Source organism: Cyprinodon variegatus, unplaced genomic scaffold (assembly GCF_000732505.1).
Source record: "Cyprinodon variegatus isolate N-32 unplaced genomic scaffold, C_variegatus-1.0 Scaffold245, whole genome shotgun sequence".
NCBI classification, from domain to species: Eukaryota; Metazoa; Chordata; class Actinopteri; order Cyprinodontiformes; family Cyprinodontidae; genus Cyprinodon; species Cyprinodon variegatus.
The window spans coordinates 386,940-412,063 of record NW_015150698.1 but is presented as its reverse complement, the minus strand read 5'-3'; the positions used below and the strand labels follow the sequence as shown (position 1 = coordinate 412,063).

At 37.2% G+C, this 25,124-nt stretch overlaps 1 protein-coding gene across 7 annotated transcripts in view; it reads left to right on the top strand.

The window, feature by feature from the left end:
- Window positions 1-25,124, top strand: part of arhgef6 (Rac/Cdc42 guanine nucleotide exchange factor 6) — a 50,723-nt gene that overhangs the window by 11,146 nt on the left and 14,453 nt on the right. For 4 of the 7 annotated variants that reach the window (XM_015381971.1, XM_015381966.1, XM_015381964.1 and 1 more), the window contains exons 3-16: window positions 185-269; window positions 4,078-4,193; window positions 6,304-6,508; window positions 6,770-6,822; window positions 9,675-9,769; window positions 11,936-12,031; window positions 12,658-12,780; window positions 15,724-15,862; window positions 16,560-16,619; window positions 17,717-17,863; window positions 20,911-20,997; window positions 23,516-23,597; window positions 24,258-24,373; window positions 24,521-24,700. In XM_015381971.1, coding sequence (XP_015237457.1) covers window positions 6,307-6,508; window positions 6,770-6,822; window positions 9,675-9,769; window positions 11,936-12,031; window positions 12,658-12,780; window positions 15,724-15,862; window positions 16,560-16,619; window positions 17,717-17,863; window positions 20,911-20,997; window positions 23,516-23,597; window positions 24,258-24,373; window positions 24,521-24,700 — 1,380 coding nt within the window. In that variant the 5' untranslated portion in view covers window positions 185-269; window positions 4,078-4,193; window positions 6,304-6,306. The remainder of the gene's footprint in view (window positions 1-184; window positions 270-4,077; window positions 4,194-6,303; window positions 6,509-6,769; window positions 6,823-9,674; window positions 9,770-11,935; window positions 12,032-12,657; window positions 12,781-15,723; window positions 15,863-16,559; window positions 16,620-17,716; window positions 17,864-20,910; window positions 20,998-23,515; window positions 23,598-24,257; window positions 24,374-24,520; window positions 24,701-25,124) is intronic. The other 3 variants (XM_015381967.1, XM_015381965.1, XM_015381969.1) reach the window with 1 other exon arrangement.

Here is a 25,124-nt window from a genome sequence, read left to right as displayed (position 1 = left end):
AACTGAGCCTTTTTACTTTGTTGGAATAGTTGTGAGACCCTTTGGATTTGTAGAAATTTGGAGGTAGCAACACAAAAACTTGTTTTGTGGCCAGGATTCATGTTTGTATTAGGAGATGGTTTTTTAGTTGCTTTTTTTTGTTTTGTTGACTAACTGTTTTCTTTCCTCTTGCTTTTCCATCCAGGGATTTGAACCTGAGTGGTTATACACTGGAGAGAATTTTGGCAAAGTCCTGAATACGTTGCTGGGATTCAACTTTGCCACACAAGGTAAATGGTTTTCAAACATTTTTTTATTCTTATTTTATTCAGAAAGTCCTACATTTGCTGGGTTTATTGACAATGAATAACACTTATTACTGAGATCTAGCAACATGTGTTTGGTTTTAAATTAATAATGGACTCTTTGATTAAAGTCATGTAGTCGACTTCAGTTATGAAAAGCCTGTCACTCCGAGATTCATAACGTTACATTGATTGTTTATGTAGCATTTTTTGCTTTTATTGATGGGTAGTTAGTAGAAGCCTATTTTCAGCAAGCTGACAGTAAGTGTGCAGCTACAGGTGTGATAGAGGCAGCATTTGTGCTCATTAGAATTCTTATGTTATGTTCACGCCTAACGGGATTGTAAAAGCAGAAGTAGCCATTTTAAATGCAGTCATTGGTTGACTCACATCAAGGCGCATCAAAAGGTCCTGCAACATTTCTAGAGAAGCAGGAGCAGCGAATCTTGATGCATCTGAGCAGATGAAGCAACGCCTCATGAGCTTCTGAGGTGCCGGACGCGCTTCACTAGCAGCAGCCGCTGGAGTTGGAAAAATTTTACTTTTCCTGCTTGATGCGTCATATCAACCAACCAGAGAAGCTGATCTGGGAGCTGGCAGGGAGACAGACACAGCACTGCTGATGCAGATGGTATGATCACTCATCTGAAACAGTTTATTAAAGCCTAAATTTACTTAAAATGTCGAAACTTGCAGGCAGAATACGTTAGCTATTTCTTATTCTGATGCCTGCAGTTTGTACCACATACCTTAAAAAAGCTAACACCTTCTTCCAAAAAAATTCCCCAAAAAAGCGTTGGGGTTTATGCCGCTCCAACGACAAAATAATGCTTTAAGGCATGATTGTAATCTTGATGAACTGACTGCACAGACTATGTTTTTAAGTGAGAAAGTGCGCTTTCTCACTTAAAAACATTTAAAACTACTTTTTTACCAGCTTATCACAGCAAATATAGCAAAGCCACTCTCTTCCATTGAACACAGGACAAGCAGAAGCATCAGACGCATCTGGACACACTTTACTGGACAGGCTTTAGGAGTATCAAAAAGGCTCTTGAGGCGCGTTTGACTTTAATGTGGACAAGCATCAAAAATGAGGCAGCAGAAGCCTTTTTGCTGCTGAAATCGCGTCCGGTCTGAACCTAGCATTAAACCGTGCAAAACGTATTTTTGTAAATGTCAGAGAACTTCCTTTTTTTGGCTTATTTCTTAGAATTTAGTATATAATTACTGTTTTATATTGAGTAACACCAGTAATCAATCTGTGACATGGCTCAATTTAAAAAGTAGGGAATGAATTGAAGTTGGAATTCTGAATCAGGATAATACTGTTTTGGGGATGGCCAGACATAAGTAAATCAGTTGTTCATATTCAAAGTGATTCAGCTACATGTTTCCTGGATTTACAGACGGGCAGCTTGCATAGCAGTGAGCGCTTGTGTCATGCTGTGTGCAACATTTATTTATGCCTTATTGCACCTCAGACAGCTTCCTGCTTTTGTATGTTTTTAAAACTGTAATAAACATGTTGCTAAATCTATATGGTGTTGGAATGCGAAACCTTAACCAGTTTAAGAGTAGCTGCTTCCTGGAAGAGTCCATGCTTAGTGTCTTAGAGAAACCAACTTCCATCTTCTGTGTTGAATAAAATTAGTCCTTTAAAGGGATTAATTCACACTTTAGAGAGATATTTGCACTGCAGCAAATCAGTTTTGAGATTCGTGTAATACCATCAATGGCACAAAGCAGATGCTTTCATCTAAAGAAATGGTACCGGTCCACTGCCTTACGTCTGAGCTGTGAATCCTATTTAGAATAAAGTGGATCATATTTAGCGGCAATGGAAAGGTTTGGTATTCGTCAAGGAAATTTTGTTTAAAAGAGGAAGGTGTAATGAACACAATCGTCATTTAGGCTAAAGTAGTCCTTTTACCCCTGAGTTAAAGTTGTTCTGTGTTGTTTTATAGGATTCATGTTTCTTTGTTGCCGCTCAGAATATAAAAGATTTGTGTCAACCATTCAGAGTAACAGGAATCAGAGCTGAATTTGAATCATTTTTTCGAGTGCAATGCTAAGGATTACATATGCAATATTATAAAAGCAAATAACCCAATAAACTTGGAGGACAAGGGGTCGGACACCAGGTGTCCTCATTTATTTATGTAAGCATGTTAGTGAGTTATGAATGAATGTTTGTTACATCTGTTAAAAAAGTAATGCATTTTAAAATTGGTGCACAGGCAAAACATGTTGAACAAGCGTTGACAATGTGAAGTTTTTATAGTTAGTTTTCACCCTTGTCATACAGTGCAAATAGGTCTTCTTAGGATTTTCCAATCTTTCTAGGGGATTGGTGTTGAGATGCATTAACCAGGCGTTTCCCATCTATATCCATTCCTATCAGATAAACGGTTTTATTCTAAGTCTGATATGTTAATTTAAAATTTTAACTTATTCTAATAGATGTTTTTTTTTAAACTAATCTATGCATTACAGAAATGTTTCTGCTGTGAAATCTTTTGAATCCAATGGTATTTATAACAATATGGCTTTCGATACATCAGAGCCTTTCTCTAAACCTTTATATCAACAGAGCTGAAACAAGTGTGTTCTTAGACCAAAATGGAAGATTATTCACTATTTGAGCCTCTGATCAACAACTGGAGTCGTTCCAGGGAGGATTGTCTGATTCTAAACTATGACTATGGTTGTTAAAAATTTAAACTTTGTAATCTAACATGAAATAGGTCCTCCTGAATGCTCTCATATGTACAGATGCACAAACAGAAGGGCTTTTTACGCCTGGGCTTGTTGCATATGGGATTTATGAGTACCACCTGTCACCGCCTTAAAAGCATCTGTGTTTAATCATAATTCATATGAGAGCAATGTACGCTGGCTGGTGTATGGAAAGCAGACGCTCTCTGTTTTTTAATCTAAACAACTTCAGAGTTGCAAGGATTTTAAATGCTAAAAAAAAAAAACAAGATCACACAAAATGTGGCTGTTTTACTGCCAATAACAATAACTTAGCCTGAATGTTGAGGGTTCAAAGGTTAAATTGTGCATCACATTCCTGCTCGATCCGTTGTGATTTTAACAATATTCGTTATTAGCATCAAAAGTGACGATTACCAATAATCCAATGACAAACCTGGCTAGCTTGAAGCTGGCACTAAATTAGTGTCGTTCTGAGTGCTTCTGCCTGTTGGCCTGTAGCAGATTGGCTTTGCTGTCCTGCTGTTTCCTTCTGCATGAAGGTTACAGCTCTTATGAGAGAACTGCACTCATACTGCAGGGCAGCTTTCATCCACTCACTCTAAATCAAAGGCTCCTCTGCAGCAGTGGCTGCTTGATGACACGGTGCAGGAGCTGACATAAATCTGATTTAAATGTTGCTACATGGCTCTTCCTAGAGTAAAATTCATAACAGAGGTTGGGAGCTTTGGTTAAATTATGTTCCAATAAAGCAAGGAGGATGCTGTGGGATGATCTCTGATATTCGTTTGCATTGTTCATCTGAGGGCTGCAAGCTGCTTGTTTATTTTAGGATTGCACTGTCAGGTTGGGTTAAATCTAGTTATCCTATGAGAAATCAGAAGTTTGTAGCTTTTGTTTGCTTTGTGCCCCGTAGCAGTGCAGAGCAGCAGAGCGTATTGATATGAATTATCTTCAGGTTGTCTGCCTTTACTGTGATTATGCACTTGAATGACATGTTTGTGAACTTTTCCAAATTCAAATTTAGATCTAAACTTAATCTGAAGCTTCCTGTGTTTTCCATGTTTGTTTATAGATTGTGCTGCTGAGCGATGTCCTAAGCCTGGATCTTCCTCCCCCAATCAGACGTCTTCACATGCGCTGTCCTCCCTCAAATCCAAAGGGTCTCTGTGTAGACAATCTAAATCAGTGGTATGATCGCTCTGTATTTTCAGCTATATTTAAGTTTTTTACTCTGTGTATTGTTTTATTAAAGTTGGCTTTTTTTTAAAGATGCTTTTTTTTCAGCATACACTGAAATTGCCAAACTTTCTATTAAGAATTCTTTTCAAAAAGATCCAGCATCTTGGTGGAAGGAGTCATTTAGTAAAAAATCTTGAGAAGCTGAACATATCAGACCTCAGATGATATCAACCTTTTCAGGTTATAGATTAATTGGATAGTAATAAAATGCCACATAATAACCTTCAGCTTTATTTACTGAAAAGTAAAAAAAATAGCAAAACCGCTACCAAAAAGAACATTATTTCATGTTTTTTTTATTCCATTTCAAAAGGAAACACCGATTTGTTAAAAAAAGGAGAAATAATTATTCTTAATATCTTTGCAGAAAAGCTCTTTAGTTCTTGACACTCAATAAATAATATATTTCCAAGTTGTTGTGAAAACCAGCTAACATCGTATTATACTTTTTCAATCTAGTAGAATAAACAGGATAGAACAAAAAATTGAATTGAATTACCTTCCTTCGAGACAGATGGTGCTTAGCACTGTTCTACATGTAATAAATTAAATATAATCTTTGGATTTACTGTAAGGCCTACTCACCCAGCGTGTCTCAGTTCAAAGTAGACAGCTTTAAATATGACTAGCATTAAAACTGGTGTGGAGTGTTTAGACTCCTAGTATTGTCTCGACATGCAAAGCATGTGGCAGGGAGATGTCAACCATACAGTTAGCAGACGGTGAGCTAAAGAGCTTATGTTGACATTGTTGTTCAGGGTAATGTGATGTGAGTGAAGAAAAGTAGACTAGCGTGAATAAAACTGACAATTTTAATCCCATTAAAATCCCAGTGGATAATAGATCTTTTTAGCTAGTTTTATTTATGTATTAATTGCAAATATAAAAGCTTTGTTTAAGTTGTGATGCAGACGGCATCCCAACTTAAAAAAAAAACAAGGTTCACATAGAAAACACTGTTAGACCTATTTATTCATTAGGGCTCAGAGTTTACTGAACACTGTTCTTTAAAATACTTCAGATTCCTGGTTAATTGTTTTTTCTTAAGTTATAAACATCTAGAATTAACCTGCAGATAATGTTATAGGGTTTCTTTTCAACAAATTTAGAGACATCCAGATACCAATTGCATAAATGCAAATACCTATATGTGAAATGCATTAACACTAGGAAATCCCTCTAGTGTTTTAACTTATAAACACTCGGATGAACCGGTATGCTCATTTACTTGCATAAATGGAGTCAATCGCGTAATTCTTTCTTTCCTTTTTTTGTTCAAAGCTACTCAAATGATTAAATAACGTGCTGCTCTTTCTTTGGGTTTGTTATAGCCCTCTTTTCTTTTTTTACATGTCAAATTGATCCCAACCAGAAGAATGTTGACCTTTGTATGGTAGATTAATAAAATGTAATATATTCAAAATGCCTAACTAATTCAGTTGGTCTAAAAATAATCTTAGAGAATTTGTCCAGGATTAGTGTGATTTACATCAGTCCAAATGCATTAAGATTGTAGAGAACTGATGTTACTCTAGATGGGAATTCATTTGAACTTTTTTAATTTTGTCTGTTTTTCTTAGTATGAGCACAATTTTCATGCTTTGATTGAGCATAATTACTAGATGAGTCAATAGTTTTTAAGTAAGGGGTCTTTCCCTCTCTTTATACCAGTCAAAGGGTCGCCAACATAATGTTTCCTCTTGAGCATATCCTGAAGTATAGAATGAGCTCAAAGTAATCTAAACATTGTTGTGAGCAGGCCTTTTATTTACTGATTGTTTTATGTAATATAGAGATACTCCACACAATTAAATTCCAGCCTGTCTCTTACAGTAACGAGTCCTGAAATTCACAGATAAATAACACAAAGCTACTTTCTTACAGGGACAGTCTCTGTTGTAATGGATCAGTTTTGCATAGCATACTGCCTAGATATGGAAACATGGGCATATGTGTATTTATCCACGCAGATATGACTGAATAAATACTCAAACTATGGTGTCACTTTTTTTCTTTTATCTTTTGCTGTTGACCGTAACTGACCTAAGTCTTTGTACAGGAAATGTCTGAAAATGGTGGCGGCGGACAGGTGATGGTGAAAGCCCGCTTCAACTTCAAGCAAAACAATGAGGATGAGCTATCCTTCAATAAAGGTGAAGTGATCCTTGTCACGCGACAGGAGGAGGGAGGATGGTGGGAAGGGACGCTCAACGGCAAGACGGGCTGGTTCCCCAGCAACTACGTCCGAGAGATCAAACCCTGTGGTGAGTCAGGTTGCTCCTCCCTCTCCATAAAGCCTTTGTACTCTTGTAGCATTGGTGTTCATTTTTTCTTCATTTTCTGTACTTAATTTCCCCTTATTCTTTAAACTTCAGTAAATCTGTAGAGCTTTTTTTTTGCTCATAACTAATATTCTTTCACTAAAGATTGATTTAATCAGAGAATGTTAGATCAAAAATATTGACATATAAATGTTGTTTGGAGTGTAAAGGTGTTTTCGTTAATATCTCCTTATTTCTCTTCAGAAAAGCCTTTATCTCCTAAAGGAATTCCTTTGACCAAGAACTACTACAGTGTGGTGAGTCTTCTGTCAAATATAATAAAGAAATGCACAGTTGGGGGGGGGAAATGAATTAGCACACATATGAACACCATGGTGAGATCAAAACCATTGCTCTAGGTCTTCAGATGGTAGATTGCAACAGATTATGAAACTGTTTAGGAATTTAAAGCGGTCTCAAATACCTTGAAATCAGCTGTCTCACTGTACAAAAACATTTAAAAAAGTGTAGAGCGAGCCTGAAAATTTGAACAAGTACACTTTACATGTCCCTCAATATGCTGGGCTAAAGCCCCTGCTCGTCAGCTGCCTCTTCCCACAGTGGAGCCTGGCAGGAGTGTGCAGGCAGATAAGCATGATGACTAGATTAACAGCTATGGTACTTTTACTTGTTGGGGAAAAAACAGAGATGATATGCTCTACATTGAAGCAAAGCTGCAATCTTAAGCTTAAATGACGGTATGCAGAGGAGCGGCGTGAGCAGCGCATACACAAGAGTGATGTAAGAATGCTTATAGATATCTCTTTTTTTCCACAGATTTTTCAGGAAATAGTTACAGTTTTAACAAATAGGTAAAAAAAAGACGTTTTGGAACACATGAGTCTATAACTGAATTATTTGGAAACATTGACATAGGACATATTTGGAATACAACAACTACAGCTTTCTGGGAAAATAACTTCACACTGCGAATGTGTTTCCATCAATATTTTTTTTGTTTATTTTGAAGTTTTGCATCAGAAGAGCTTGATGGAAACAGCTTAATTAAAATCTGCTAAAAAGGAAACGGAAACACGTTTTTCGATTAGGTTCTAACGTAGCGAATATTTACCTCACATGACCGATCAGCTGTTTCCCCAGCTGCTCACACCCTCATTGCAGCATTAGAGTAACACTTCTCTCTTTCAATGTTTCTGGATGGCAAAAACTATTGCCAATAAGATCTGATTTGATGAAGAAGGTAGTTCCTGACTGATTAAAACACATTTATTAAAACCTTGGTTCATCACTAATCTGTAGGGTGTGTTCGGTTTCAGCAGCTGCATCCTCCAAGTACCCCTTCTATCTGGAATGGATCCTTTGACGTCCTTGAAAATAAGGAGGCCGGAAGAGTTTTGGATATGGATTCAAACAGTTCTAGCCTTCTCCAGCATTCACTGCCTGTAACCCTCTGTCACCTAGCAACAGTAATAGTTGAAACACAAAGCAGGCAAAGAATGGATGCCGAACTTCTTGCTACTGTTCTGGGAGTTAATAAAAATTTCGAGGAGCTTTAGCAGCAGTATCATCATCATCATGTATATCATATTTATAGTCCCCACGCTGCAGATGTATTAGAATCTGTACTTAAATGTCAGCAAAACCAAATATCCGCCACATATCTGACTCGATAACCATTTAAAAAAACTACTTTCATTCATTTGAGACAGAACTATTCACATACTTGTATTATATTAAAGTGCACATACAATATTCTCCACTGTTCGGCGCCATTTATCTTTTTCCTCTGAGCACGGAGCAGCCGGCTTGCTTGGACTCGCAATGAATCATGGGATGCCCAAGGCTATGTAGGATACACAGGAACCGTCCTTCAAAAGGAGGAAAAAGAAGGCGGCATTCATCTGTCACATAACGAGGAGTATTCCAACCTGAACAGGCCTTGGCGCCACGCTATGACGTAATCGACCAACACATCTGGCCTTCAGAGGACGCAGCCACTAAATGCAAACTCGGCAGTAGTTTGCTAACTGTACTTCCTATTTACCATAGCGAATCGTAACGCCAACATTTGATGACATTACGCATGCATCGCCTCATTAATTTGCTCCAATAGATAAAAAAAACAAAAAAAAAACCCAGCTGCTTCTCATGCATAAAGGTGGATGTGTTTGGAATGGGATTGCTATACAGCAACAGGATCAGGCCAGTCTACCATCATAGACGGCTTTCTCGTATGTCTTTGAGGTTGTTTGAAGAAAAATGTGAGAATATTTGTCAAGAAAATGTATCGCTGCATCCTGTAATATGACGAGCCAAAACATACCAGTAAATCCATCACAGATGGGCTGAGAATTTAAACTGCTGGGTCCTGGGCCTTGTCAAAGCACAAAGCTTTTTGTCTCAAAGATCTGCCAAGACACCAAATAAGTCACAGCCATAGTGGTCATGGATATGCCGTCAGCTCTGAGATAGAGTTTTGGATTTTTTAAACATAATTTATATCAGCTTAGCACAATGTTTTCATCCTATACTCAATTTGACAACAAGCCTAAATAATTTCTTTTTCATATAATGTTAGTTTCAAAACTCTTTACAGTTGACTTTTGACACAGGCTTAATGTCCCACTAAGAAAAGATGGAGAACCTTCACTGATGTAATTTCAGTAAGAGGGGGATAACATTGCTATTAAGCTGGAGACTTATCTTAGTATTAGTCACCTAAAAAAAACAAAATCTTTCTATTTTCCACAGATGGATAAAAAAATATATAGGATTATACTTTAATTTTGATACATTGGCTGATATGCAACTGAATATTTCTAGGGGTGTCCTATTTTTTTCTCCCATATGCCTGAAAATATTACCCCATTGGCCGTTATTCAAAACATGTTACTTAGTAAACATCTATTTTTAATTCAGTTGATAATAGTGTTCAGCTTAAAACATAGTTTATTTCTGCCATGTTTCCCCTTTTTCCTCTTTGAAAAAGAAAAGCAAAAAACTATTTAATCTAACCGTTTAATCTAATATACCGGTATGTGAATTCACACCTCATCACTTTTTGTTGTGTTCCTTAAAGTTATTTTCAGGCCACCCTAAGTTTTTATGTGATCTGATCATTTGAAATGTTCTGTTTTTTTTGTCATAGGTGGTTCAGGATATCTTGGAGCATGAGAGGGAGTTTGTTAAAGAACTGCAAACAGTGCTCACTTCTTACCTGCGACCTCTGCAAGCCAGCGACAAGTAAGAGCAAAAACACGAGATGGGTTCATTACCAACACTTTGATGAAATGTTGTTGGGTAGTTAACAAACTGTTATCTTTCTTTTGTCAGTATGTTTATCACAAATACACTCTTTGTAAATTTTACAACACAATCTTTAACCTGCAGTTTTAAAATTTTAAAATGACCAAAGTCCAAAATTGGATAAGCTAAATTTTCGACTTTACTTAAGAATTTTATTTGGCCTCTATGCAGAAATTCTCAACAACTTTTGGTCCTGTTGAAATGTAGAATATAAACATCAGGGAGCTTTGAAATGAAATAAATTTAGCAAGAGTCGGTTCTGTGAAAGCAGAAGTTGTGACAGTTCGCTGGTCTGAGGTCTGTCTAAATATATTACTATTGAAAGAAGACAACTATGCAATGACTTCAAATAAGTGTTGAAATTATTTGAGCCCATCAATCTAAAAATGCTAAAGAAGCCTCTTTCAATTAATCTAAAACCCATTATCTTACAGAGAGAAATATTATTTACAAGTGGAAGTATTTACATTGGCTCCCAGTCTTTCAGGAAAAGGGACGTTCCAGCAAGTTTACACAGAAGTTAAGATGGGCAATCCTAAGCAGTAAAGCGAAAAATATAGAAAGCTGTAACTGTAGAGTCCTTAATCTGTATGTTAAAGTTTAAATGTGCTGTTAAAGAAAAAACAAAATAAACCTATCATCAATTGGAGAACAGTTTCTATATAAGGTCTACTGTATGTTCTGCAAAAATCTACTTTTTTAATTAGCCTTTAGCTTTTCTTAAAGCTATTCTTTTACCAAAATCATGCATCAAGTGTTCTTTCCCTTGGAATATACATCTCTTAATAATGAGGTCTGCCATCTGAGCAGCAGCTCCTTCCTATCCTGAGAAAATGAGCAGCTGGAGAATATCTACTTATGAAGGCTTCCTCCAGGAAGCAGCTACCTTAACTGGGCTGTGCCAGCACTTTAAACAAACATCCACTTTCTCTGATCACGAAGGAGTGATGTGAGGCAGAACATTATGATTTAGGCCAATTTGGCTTTTTAAAATGTTAATTCGCAAAGGGCTGGAAATGTGTTGTGAATATCTGTTTGTCGGTGAGGTGTCTCAGACTGTTCAGCCTTTAGAAACGGTGTTAGATAGCAAGGTCATGAAGTGGGCGGCACTCAGATGGGGAAAAGTGGCTTTGCTTTGAGGGCAAGTGATTTTCTTCTGGGTTGGAAACTATTTAATAGCAAATTAATTATTTCCCCATATGTTTCACTATAGGTTACTTGGAAAAACCTTTAAAAAAAGCACATTATAGGACATTTAAAACAGCAATGGCAGAACTGCTTAGATTTGTTAAGCTGCATCCGAACAAACAAGTTAGGCAAAAATAAAAAACTTGGGTATTCCTGCATAATATCTCAAATCACTACTGCTTCTTCACTATTAATTGTGTGCAATATTGCACAAATATGTGCTTGGATGGTGTATTTTGGGAGGCCATGGTACATGAAGACCCATAAAATATGTGGATTTGGATGGTCCATCACCACCCATTATATTTATGCCCTACTGTGACTCTAAGCCATTGCAGGAAAATGGCCGAAGGTAGTGGTTCCCACCCCTGCTCCTCGGGAACTTCTGTCCTGCTAGTGAATGTGTCTCCGTTCCAGCAGACCTGATTTAACGCTCATTCTCAACCTGGTAGAAATACAGTAATGGATCACCAATGCTAATATAGAAAAGTGATTAAACCTTCCATAATCATGTGAGAGGCTAGTTATTCCCCCCACAAAAAAACAAAAAACAAAAGCAAAGTTGTGGCTTTAAGTATTGTTTTACAAGCTGCTGAAACATTGGATGTAATTATTTTTAACAAACCACTTCTCCATTTTGATTCAGCTAAAAAAAAAAGAAAATGTCCTACACTTTTATTCAGCTGAGGTTGTTTTAAACTAACCTCAGACGCAGTGAGGACCATTTTCCATCATATTCTCCAGTGTAAAACCTCAGGAGGGACTCTTTACAGTGAGGGTATTTGTTGCTTAAATTAACATGCTTGTGAAAAGTCAGGATTACTTGTGTATACCTTTTGTAAAATGTAGGAAATAGATCACAAATTAGAAAAAGTTGATTGTTTTCTGTGTTTATTCTCCTGCTTGCATGTTTAGGTTAAGTAGTGGAGACAGCGCCACCCTGTGTGGGAATCTGGAGGAGATCCTCAGCTTCCAGCAGGGCTTATGTTTAAGTTTGGAGGACTGCACCAAGTAAGTAATGGAGAAAATGGTTTGACCATCACTGATTCTTCACTTCCAACTGTTTTTAAAGTTTAATAGACCCAGAAGGCTGGGAAGTTAATGCGATCATTCCCTGTTTGTAGTAAGGCTCATTTCCTTTTATGTGCATTTACCGCCGTAGAGTTCTGCAAAGCTTCCCACATGTGTTTATGTTTTTGCAATCACTTCCTTCCCCCAGACATCACTGCCTGTTAATCTGTGCAAACGCCACATTGTAAAGTCTTCACAGTTGCTGCCATGTTGGACAGATTTCTATGTATAGTCTCTTCTATGTATAGTCTATCTCTATGCAGAGAGGGAATTTCCCCAGTGTGGGATAATAAAAGGATTTACATTAAATTTTTTTACATTGTTACCAACAGGCTGGTGCCAGTCTAATCTGCATCCATGATGAAGTCTTTCTTCATTATGGGTGCAGAAATCATAGCACATTTTTGTCATTAAAGTTAGAAACATATTAAGAAAAAGTCAAATGTTAAACTTTGAAAGCTAAGATTATTCAAATGTTTTTGTTGGTTTCCATGTTTTTGTTCTCTTAACCCAGCCCTCAGTTTCTTCCCCTTCCCATTTTTACCTCTGTTTCTCTTATTTTCCAGAGTTGCTGAGGGCCAGCAGAGAGTAGCAGGCTGCTATCTAAATCTGATGAGTCAGATCAGGAGCCTCTACCTGAATTACTGTTCGAGCCATCCCTCAGCGGTCTGCATCCTTACTGACCACAGGTCAGCCTCTGCACACAAAAACAGTACTGCACTGTCACTAAAAGGTCTCAGTATTCAACTACTGCTCTGGTTTTGATTTATTCTCTAGATCTCCCACATTCTGTCACATATAAATTCTAATTAGTTATCCTCATACCTTGAGGCCTTTCAATTCTTCTCTAAAAAAGTTTAAGATTTAATACCATCTAATACCATTAAATACCATTTTAATACCATTAATACCGCATTGCCATTTAAGAAGAGAAAGGAAATCGATATCAAAAAACATTTTTTGCTGTATTTTACTGATATTTGCAGTTCGTTTTAATAAACTTAGAAACCTAAAAAAAAACAAAAAAAAACATAATGATACTTAATGATTGGTAAAAATCTGAGTTCAAGTTACTGTGATTTCATGTTAAGGATTAAATATGTCCAGTGTGTTTACCCCTCCTGCTTTAGCTTTAAATGTAAGGTTTGCTTGCATAATCTTTCCCTTCCACTGTTATCATAATTGGACAAATACATACGCCCTGTGATGCAGGGAAGCAGTGAATCCTATTTTATCCAAGACTTTCAAACAGCATTAAACTTTACTGCAGAAACAGTTTTGCTGCATGTTTAGGCACTAATAGGCAAAACCTTTGCATTACATTATGCCCTATTCAGCTTATTTATTTTTATAAATAGTTTTTTTAACATAGCTTTGTTTATAACTACTAATTTAAACAGTTGACTAAAATGTACTGACAGGTATGGTGATACTTGTGCTTTAAACATTAATAGACTAGTTGTAAACGCACTCTAGTCATATGCTGAAAAATGCAGTAATTCACTTATATAATGTTATTTCAGTCTTGTTAAGTCATTATATTCACAAAGTGCTGCTTTATTTATAGAATATCATATGATAGATATGCATCAAAAAAAGAAGAGGCATCAATTTAACAAGATTTAAGTAAAGAAAACTGCTTTTAATACACTGAATTTTATAAATTAGCAAAAAGATTAAATCCAAGTTAGATTATGAGATAATTTTACATGATACACTATATAAAAAGACACATTTAACTTATTTTAGATCACACTTTATATTTTCAGCTTTAGGGCAGTTCAGATTGCCAAAATTATTTCTATTTGCTTCGTGCAAAAATTAGACATTTTTTTTTTTTTTTTGCTCTTTAAATTCAGAAGTTTTCATATGGAGTTTAACGGTCTCAACATTTTTCCTATTCTGTTCAGGCTTTGTGAGCTTTCAACAGGTTATTTTTAGGTAGATTTTAGTTACATGGAGCTACGCAAACACGCTTCCACATGTTTAATATAATTGGAAAAGTCTGGTTCATACAATGGCAGTAAGATCAATTTATAAACACCATGTGAATCTACCATTTCCACTGAATTTCAATGAAACCTTTTCTAAACTTCTGATTTTCTGCTGAAATGAAAGAAGATTAATGGTTTTTCCAATTATATGATGACTATTTTCTTTTATGTGGGGGGAACATCTGCTATCGATAGGCTGTAGTTCTGCCTTTATCCAGAAGATGTCAGGGTATCCTTCTTTAAATGCAAATTACTTTTAGCTTCGTCTGAGGCACTACAGAGGGGCTTTGTGATTAAATGCTCCTTCTCTTCTACTAAAATGCTTCATTTAGTTATTGTTTTTTTCTGTATTTTTATTGTAAATGCCTGGATTCAAAGTGATTAAACAATAAGCTAAGGTCCAGCCGTGATGGAGGGGTCTTAGTTAACATCTATATGTCATGTGAAGCTCTGTGTTGAGCAAACCCACACACACACTGCTTACACATGTCGAGTTACACACAGGAAGTTGTCTGTTGACAGGATATATAGAGTTGCGGTTATATTGAAAACCCGACAGGCAGCTTTTTTCACAGTAAGCACATTTTCTTTTCCTCTCTTATTGCCTTCTTTGCTCAGAGTTACACATTGGTGCAAGTTGGCAGAGATACTGCAGGATTCTTTGCTACTTTTTTTCTTTGGATCATGAAAACTCATTTTGTTCCTTATGCAACACATAAGGACGGTTGCAGGGAGTTAAACTTAAGCCCGCACAATAAATCCAAGTTCTGACTTGCACCTCGTTACATGATTGCTCGTTATGAGATCCTTCTTTTTCCAAATTGCTTCTTTCAATTTAGTGTTTGAGTCTGCCAGAAGATTTTAGAGACTTTATCCAGAAGCAACTAAGGATGCACCAATCGACATTCTCTCACTTCTGATACAGTATCCTGGATCTCTGCAGATCCGGATGCTTTTCCAATACCGGAGATGTGGAAAAATGGCATCCTGTAAACTAATGTGCAAAATGATGGATTCAAATTGAAATCATTTAGTAAATCAAAGAAAGATTTTTATGAATTCAAGAGATCATTAATTTGAAATTCTTATGGAAATAGGCTCAATAGATATGCCCCTATGAATCTGAACATCCTATCTAGAATTTCCGCCAACATCAGGGCTGATACTAATATTAATATTGGATCTGTGCATCTATAGAAGCAGCAACACCTTTTACTAAAGAACTATGTTATGATAATTTATCCACGCTGTTCATTGGAACGTCTTTTCTTTTTGTCAACTGACTTCCATTATGCCCTTCGACTTCTATTAGTCACATCCCTTGTGTGCAGAGTTTTCGCACCTTTGTGCATACCACAAACCATACCAGTATTTATACTGTGGAAACACTACTAGACATCTATACATATTGACAAATACACAGTGACTGATTAGTAATAGTTTCAATTCTCACAGATTAGCTGTTAATGCAAAAACATGGTGTATGTCTGCATTAACTATGATGACTAACAGTGAAAAACTGAAAAAGCAAATGCCAAATTTATATGGTGAATGTACATAAAATCACTTTTTTATCACTTTTTATTAGAATGTGCTTTTTCATCAACAATACAATGGGGGTTTGTGTGTTTTCTATAGTGATGAACTTGGTAAGTTTATGGAGAGCCAGGGAGCAAGCACTCCAGGAATCCTCACTCTGACCACCAGCCTCAGTAAGCCCTTCATGAGGCTCGACAAATACCCGACACTGCTGCAGGAGCTGGAGAGACATGTGGAGGTACACATAAATGTCTAAAAGAAAAAGAAGAAATACAAGTCAAATTGTGACGTTGAGGGTGTTGTAGTTTTATGTAGCTTTACCTAAAGACAAATTCTAAAAGTTTCCGATATTTGTAAGTATCAGTATTTGTAAGCCATGTTTACCTAACTACTGATAATTTAAGTAAGTCTAATAGTTAATTACCGGTAGGTCTTACAGATTGTGGTGTAAAGGAATATTAATTAAAGACAGGAAAATATAAGCAAGCATTCAGTATTCAAATACTCAATGTTTGATATTTTTGTCTTTTTTTATGTGCAAACCAGGAAGTTAGATCATATATTTTTGTCAATTCCCCCCATGCTAATAAAGAAATTTAAATTCCCATCACCCTATGAAGTGAAGTCATTTTTTATTAGGGTGGAATATAGATGGGGATAGAAGAGAAACAGGCTCCCTACCATAATAGATCATCCACTGTGCTACATAACAGTGGGCTTGAGGTATTTTTATGTTTTAACACTTTATTTGTCTGTTGTTAAAACTAAACCCAAGTATCACTACAAGGCAATATCCTACTGATAATGAGCTCTTCCCGCAGGATTAGGTTTGTGATAGCAGGAGAGTTGAAAGAAATGCTGGCTCAACTATTCCTTACATTTATTCAGATGTTTTGTTTATTTTTTGTTTTTGTTTTTGTTTTTTTTATTCCCAGGAAGCTCATCCCGACTATCCGGACATCATAAAGGCAACAGCAGCATTTAAGAACCTAGTGGTAAGCCATTAATCCTCTGTTATTTATTGGGAGATCTTGTTTTCATGAATGCACCTCAAACCCTACTCAGTTTGTAATTCTGTTATGACAGCTTTTTTTTTTTTTTTTTTTTTTTTTTTTTTTTTTTTTATGTCTCATCTTTCTTCATTACTTCCGTAATTAAAACATTCAGTGTACTAGAAGCCTGTGTGAAAGGGTAAAGTAGAAGAATAATTTAATGCATCTCGATGGGAAACCTGACAAAATGTGCAAAAAGTCTATTTATATCATCAGGACGCTTTTGACAGGATTGAAACAAGCGGTGCAAATGTGTCAGTATATGCTTAGGTTTTCATTTTTTCTGAATAATCTCAGTTGATAACAGAGGAAACATGAAGTTTCCCCTCAGCCTCTTCGTCCTTTTGTGTTGCACCGTCAAACTGCAACCCTTCAAAATATAATCTGCTCCTTTTTTTTTTCTACCTTGTGTCGAGTGATTACATTGTTCCAAATGTAGGTGTTAAGTAAAGCACCATCATTAAAGAACTGGTTGCGAAATGGTTGACCACATTGAACCTCAGTGAACAATGCTTTGAAGCACTGTTTCCCCGGCGAGGTTCTGAGTTCCCTGTAAGAGCAGAAGTGACTCACTTGTCTTTTTAGCAGGGCTTCACTGGAAACGGGACAGAGAGAGAGAAAAAAAAACACATCAGACATCTCTGGGTGGTTTCATTTGCAAGTTTAATTTTTCTTTTGTTTCTTGGATGTGTGGTTGAATGGGTAGGTACTCAAGATCGTCTCTGTAGATCCGTGTCAACAGTCTTGATGGAAAGTCATAGATGTTGCATAGTCACTTTTTTGCATGAGAAGGGAGAGTCCCTGTATAGCACCTGAGAAAGTGCTTCTTGATGCGACTTTTTTGGCACACATTTACCCAAGAAATTGATAAAAAAAAAAAAAAAGAAAATTCTGGTTGTACTGTCGTCACCAAAAATCACTTTCATTTAATAATTTCTGCTAATTTCTCCAAGAAATGTTGGCGATTTACAGGGCATTCTAAAACAATGCAGACTATTTTCAAAAACTTTATTGTAATTAGTCTGTTTGTGTGTTTTAAGGCGCAGTGCCAGGACCTAAGAAAGCGCAAGAACCTGGAGATTCAGATCCTGTCAGAACCAGTCCGGGGCTGGGAGGGAGACAGCATGAAGAGCCTGGGACAAGTGGCCTATATGTCCCAGGTTCATGTGAGAAGTGGAAGCAATGAGGTGAGAGACGGGTTTGAACTGATACCGTCTGGAACACACAGAGCAAAAATTCATCTCCTGCGAGTGGTATAAATTTTAAAACCATATGTTTTCCAACACCTTTGTCATTCTTCTTAAGCTCTGCTACAGTTGATATAAAATGAGGCTACTCGTATGTTAACAAACTAAACTCTGAAATTATTGAAACTTTTTTCAGTCATCAGTATGACACGTATCTAGAAAATGGAAAGTAGATCTGTTATAAGGGATAAAAAAAGATCTGAATATTAAAGAATTACCTACATGTCTAAATGCGGACCCAATAAATAAAAAACACCTTAAAGCCCTGAACACACCGAATCCGATTTTGCATCCGATCCAACAGAAAATCATGTCGGACGAGGTTGTGGCATTTAGCACTCTTTGTAAGTCAATGGGGATGATCACACCCGGCACGATTTTACTCAAGAGAATTTGCGTAGCTCCGACTGAGATACACACCAGGTCTATTTTAATCGGACTATGCAGCAATTCAGCGACAATTTCATGGGTCTGACAGGAAGAGAGACGTGGTTACAAAGTAAAACATGTCTGCTTTGGAGGAAAATACAAGACAAAATCTGTTAATCACATGGGAAAACATTCTGTTTTGGAGTCGCACAATCGCATACATAACAAATGAGAAAGACTCATGCAAAAAAAACAATAAAATATAAAAAAAAAAAATACTTTATCCGTTTTCTGTCCTATTTATCTCATATCATTGGTAAAGTAGTGATCCTCTTTGAGCCTTGCTAAAACGAGGGACAGAAAGCACAGTTTATCACTCTCCTCGAAAACCAAAACAAAACTTAAGGACAGAAAACAGATATAGTAAAACAGTAATTCTCTTTGAGCCTCACAAAAAAAAAAAAACAATGAGGGGCAGACAGAGCAGGTAAGCAGAGCTCATCACTCTCCCCTCTTGATGGAAAAAAAAAGAAAACATAACAAATCTCTCTGTGAGAATCACCTCTCTCTGCCTCAGTCGGCATATAGCCACCCCATGGCGATTATTGCTGCATTTTTCTTCTCTTTAGACATAGATCTCATTATGTTTTTAATATAGACCTTTATGGTATGAGATGCTGCACAGACCTGTTAAGTGGGGCTTTGCTTTATAGAAATCGCCCGTGGTTTTGTTTTATTTTTAATACATTTCCATAATCTGTCCAAGTCAAATGTAGGAAAGCGTTTCAATTTGTGTATAGCACAGAGACTGAAGTGAATAAAAAGATATACACAGATCTGCTCGCCCTGCCTAGTGGGAGCATCTCTATACTCAGTCAGTGTGATATTGGAAAAAAAAACTGGATTGAATATTAAAAAGTCATATGCAGCCTGTTTGTTCATGCCTTAATGAACTTTTAGAGTCACTTTAATTCAGGTTTTTCTGTTTTCTTGAGTAGGACTCTGATTTAAAAGCATTTGTCTACCCTTTTAGTTATATCTTAGTTATAGCTGTACAATTGTTGGGACAATTTTTGTAGAAACCTTCTTAAAAAAATTCCCCCCCCTCTTAAATCATAGTTTTGATTTATTGATTCACTTTGTTTACTTCAAATCGACTTGATGCTGTATCTTTGGTACAAAAACCAAAAAAAATAAACAAGCCTACAATTATTCACACACCTGGTGCATTAAATGATTAAAAGATATGTTTTAAATTCCCCAATGGGTTTACAATTACAAGCTATATTAATACTTTAAGTTGCCCTACAAGAATATTGACGTGGTCCTGATCATGGAAAGTCATCTAGTTTGTCTTTTGTGGTCTGTTCCTGGTGATTGTGGATATGGTGCACCAGATTTTATCTTCCTCTGTCACTTAAAGCAATTTCTCCCTCAAGTATCACAATAGAAACCTAAATAGGCCACATGCAGAGGACAAAGAAAGATCTGCTTTATTGTGGGGTTTCTGTCTAAGGGTCTACATCGACGCCGTGGTTGGAATACAGCCCAAGATAGCTGTTTAGTTTCAGCCTTTATTAGTCATGCCGAACCACTTTCCAACCACGTTTGCTGTCATTAATTGTTTGGATGTTTTTTCTGTTTATACAAAAAGTTTTGTTGGCTGTGCCGACCGTGTTTATGCCAACAGATTGTTGGGTTTGCAAGTGTGGGCTGAGATTATGGTTTTGCATTACCAGGTGCAATCTAAGCATGCATGGGTTCTGATGAGAAATGCTATAAACTAGTTTCAAGGTTACTATGCAGTCAAAAAATGTCTGGCTTTACGTTTGATAATTTTCTAGATTCAAATTATGAATAAAAAAACATCATTTTCACACCTTTTTCTCATCTATTGTTGTGTACTTAAATTGATAGTATTTGTTTACCTGTCTCATATTTATTCTAAGATTTAAATCAGTGTTTTATTTATTTGTAACTAACCAACTGAATTCATACAAAAAATCTAAATAATGTTTTTGCTGTGTTTTGGACTTTAGAAACCTAGAGAAATAAGATTGAGGTGGGCCTCTTGTCTTTGAATGGAGTCTGGTTAAACAGTATACTTCAAAGTAAAACATTTTTTCTTTTAAGAAATGTTCCTAAATTACATAAAGCTACCAATGTACTTCAAGTCAGAATCAAAGTTTGAAGAATTTGCACCCGATAAAAAAAACCTATAGCCCACCAAGCAAAAATTAGTCGAAGTGAAATGATTGAAATCTAAATCTGGTTGAAAAAATGAAAGCTGGAAATCCCTAACTTTCACATTTTTGTCTATTGTTCGACAAAAGTGGGACAAAATCAGACCAACCAAACACAGCCTAATTTTCAACAACGATTTCTTGACTAAATTAAGGCTATGATGAACCGACCAGCCTAAAAACCAACAGCTAAATTACGTCTGTTGTTTTGGGGGGGTCGTGTTCAGGTTGATCCAGATTGCCCCATGTCACTTTCCAGAAATCTGAACCCAGTTTCTCACTGTGTTGGTCGGTGTTTCTGGGAACCTGAAAATAAGACGATTAAAAAATCAGTTCCATGTGTTAATTAATCAAGACTTTTTATCTGCCTTTCAGGAAAAGGAGGAGCGCTACCTAATGCTTTTCCCAAATGTCCTAGTTATGCTCTCTGCCAGTCCCCGGATGAGTGGCTTTATTTATCAGGTAAGCCATAAGGTACTGTGTTTTGCAAAATGGGAAATATTGTCAGATAAAAACATGAAATAAAAAACTTTGGATGTAGCTGCAGCTTGTGTGAAGGTTGAGAGAAGCGTTGTTTGTCTGAAATCTTGTTTTGGTCTACAGTGCTTAGCAGCCCACCTATTGACGTTTTGCTTATTGATTCTTTTAGACGGAATGCTGATCCTTGAACATTTTTTAATACTGAAATTTTTACACTTAAATCATACAGAAATTTCTCTGAGAAGAGCTACATTAATGGAGGAGCTTGAAGAAAAAAAGAAACTAGGGAAAAAGATGCAATTTCTAACTTACCACTGTATTCCTTGTTCTAACAGATCAAATCTGATGTGTATTTGTTGTAACAGCACCTGCATGGTAATTCATTTTTTAAACATTAGAAAGCCTCCATTATTTCCCCTTCAATTATGCCACGCTTCTGTTGGCTGGGAAGAGGAGCTGTACCCACAGAAACAAGGCTTTCACTGAGTCAGTGAGATTGGACGACATCTCACTCATTGGAATTAACCCAAGCTTTTGTCATCACTGGAGGTCATTTTGGTGTAGAGACCATACAAAACAGATTTCTTTATATAAAAGCAGAAATCTGAAACAACCTCAGTCTGGGGATTAATTGGTTGACCAAGGCAAGAAGACTTGAGGCTGGTTTATTTGAAACTTCTTCCACTGAAGAGAATCAGAAAGCTAGTCACAGTGTTGACCTTTTTGGTCGTTAAATTTACTGCCTCTTGAAACTTCTGTCACCCAGTTTGATAATCAACACTAAATAGAGTAGGAAAAAGAACCAGCTGGTATTCAGCTAATACCAGCATTCATGAAAAATGCGTTTTTTGTGGACTTATATAAAAAAAAATGGAGTAACAGCGAGATCCAAAAGCAGTTTCTGGCATGCCAGTTTTGAAAAATGGTATATGCCAGTTGGGAACCAGCCTATGCCAGTTGGAAAGTGGTTTATGCCAGTTGCTAATCAGCATATGCCAGTTGGAAATTGTTTTATGCCATTTGCTAACTGACTTATGCCAGTTGGAAACTAGATTATGCAAGTTGCTAATCAGCATATGGTAGTTGGAAACTGGTTTATGCCAGTTGCTAACCAGCATATGCCAGTTGAAAACTGGTTTATGCCAGTTGCTAACCAGCATATGCCAGTTGGAAAGTGGTTTATGCCAGTTGCTAACCAGCATATGCCAGTTGGAAANTGGTTTATGCCAGTTGCTAACCAGCATATGCCAGTTGGAAAGTGGTTTATGCCAGTTTCTAATCAGCATATGCCAGTTGTAAATTGTTTTATGCCATTTGCTAACTGACTTATGCCAGTTGGAAACTAGATTATGCAAGTTGCTAATCAGCATATGCTAGTTGGAAACTGGTTTATGCCAGTTGCTAACCAGCATATGCCAGTTGGAAACTGGTTTATGTCAGTTGCTAAACTGCATATACCAGTTGCTAACCAGCATATGCCAGTTAGAAACTGGTTTATGCCAGTTGCTGACTTATGGCAGTTGGCAATTGGGTTATGCCAGTTGCTAACCAGCATATGCCAGTTGCTAAACAGCATATGCCAGCTGCTAACCAGCATATGCCTGTTGGAACTGGTTTATGCCAGTTGCTAAACAGCACATGCCAGTTGCTAACCAGCATATGCCAGTTGGAAACTGGTTTATGCCAGTTGCTAACCAGCTTGTCAGTTGGAAACTGGCTTATGCCAGTTGCTTATCTGCATGTGCCAGTTGGAAAGTGGATTATGGAAGTTGCTAACCAGCATATGCCAGTTGGAAACCGGTTTATGCTAGTGGATAACCAGCATATGCCTAGGGCTGGGCGATAATTCAATAACGATATATATCGATTGATAGACGTGTGGCGCAATAGAAAAAAATAGGCTCGATAAAAGTTCGATAAAAAAAACGCAGTTTTCCTTCCCTCTCATTGTAGCCTAGCATGTAGGTTTATGCTAGTCACTACTTCCTCCCAACCAATCACAATCGTGGACCCAGGCACGCCGTCACAAAGTGCCGCCCTCTCAAACCACAACACAGAGCACATGAAGATGTCCCAGCAAGGAGAGGCGGAGGAAATTGTTCCAAAGAAGGGTTTATGTAGTTCGCCAGTATGGGAGTATTTCGCTCATGGCAAGTCGGACCAAAAACAAACCACAGTCATCTGTAAAATGTGTCGGGAACCAGTGAAAACGAAGTCTGATAACGCAACCAACTTTTTTTTTTTTGGTTTATGCCAGTTGTTAACCGGCTTATGCCAGTTGGAAACTGTTTTATGCCCATCCCTAACCAGCATATAACCAGTATAAAAATGTGTCTTCATTAAAAAAGGAGCAAACTTTTCAAATGGCTTAAGGGTGTGTTTCCAAGTATTACAGTCAAAAATCATTCAATTGACCAAACACAAAATTCTTTTCTTCAAAAGTTTTCCTTTTTAATCACAATGTGCTTTTTTTCCCCTTTGTGGCTTTTCTTCAACTCAGGGAAGGCTCCCGCTGATGGGCACCACGGTAATGAGGCATGTAGAAGATGCAGAAAACTCTCATCATGCATTTGACATCACAGGTTGGCATCTGACAAAGAAAAACCTCAGATCACTAAGCTGCAGAGAGCTAGTTGGTCAAATAGTTGCTGCATATTTTTTCTAAAAGATTTAAAAACGAGCACAGATATTTGGTTCACTTTTGACTGGGGCTGGGCAGTACTGTGAAAACAGATTCAGTAGTTTAGGAATCCTCCATGTTTGGGATAGACACATTGCATATCATAGCAGTGACGATATTTTTGAGATGTATCATCCAACCCGACTAGACTAGTTTTAAGTGCAATTCTAACTCTTGGTTAAATAGTGTCAATTTAAATGGTGAAGTCAAATTCTAATTTTTGTTTTGTTGATTTTAAATCTATTCTTTTCTTGCAAAATTGTCAATTAACTTAAATTACTGAGTCAATCCAACAGATTTCAGCATGTTTTCACCAGATTTGGCTTTAATATTTAATTTCGTTTTCATTTCTCTGCCTCGCCTCCTCAAACAGTGCAAGTTTGAATAATGACAATATGAAAAGTCTCAGTGACAGTGAATGTTATCATTCATTGGCTCTTCTGCTCTTAAACCCTCTTTCTCCTTTCAGTTGTGGTTGATATTATCTCACTCTAATGAGTGGTGTGTCAGCAGCACATTCCACTTTCACTGAAGGAGATCTGTTTTCCTTGCTCCTCTATAGGAAACCTGATCGATCGCTTTGCAGTGTTCTGCAGCAATGCTCAAGAGTTGCAAGAGTGGCTGGAGCACCTGCAACCCTATACCAAATCCGGAAGTCCTGCCGGTACTATTTCAAAGGTCAGGACACCCACACACAATGAAAAACGCATACAGTGTATAAATTCAAAACGATACTCAGAGTGGTCCTCCCACCTCTCAAACTGTTTGACGTTGTTTATAATTCTAAAATGACAAAATAATAGACTGCTTATTTGGTCTCCCCAGCAGAATGTTGATGGGAAGCCACAGAGCACAGTCAGCACCCCTGCACACCTTCCCCACATAGGTCCGAGCGCTGTCAGCCGTGGTCCCCTGGAACCACCAAAGACCAGCAAGCCATGGACCCTCAGCTGCCTTCGTCCTGCACCGCCTCTCAAGCCCTCTGCAGCTCTGGGTTACAAGGAGGTAGGAAGCTGCAGAGCTGCACAAACCCACACCTGTTTCTCACAATCAGTCATGTAGCATCGTGGTAGACAGAACCTGCAAAAAGTCCCCCTCCTCTACATGTCCACCTTCCCATCTCTAATTGATCTCAGATATATTCATATCGTCGAGGTCCTGGGGGATTTTTTTGTTACATTTCCAGCACATCCTCATAAAAAAAATTAAAAATAACCCACCTTTAATGAGTTTTCAGCTGAAAATGAGATAATTTCAGTCATAAAAATCAATGATTTATTTTTCCACACAGGCCGCTATCCTATGTAGATATTCAATGTATCACTGTGTACATGGGAAAGCTTCGAAACAAATACAAGTGTCCCTGAAATGTGGTAGGAGATGTTTATTCCAGTAATGTCTGTGTGGCCATCAAATATGTGACTGGCAT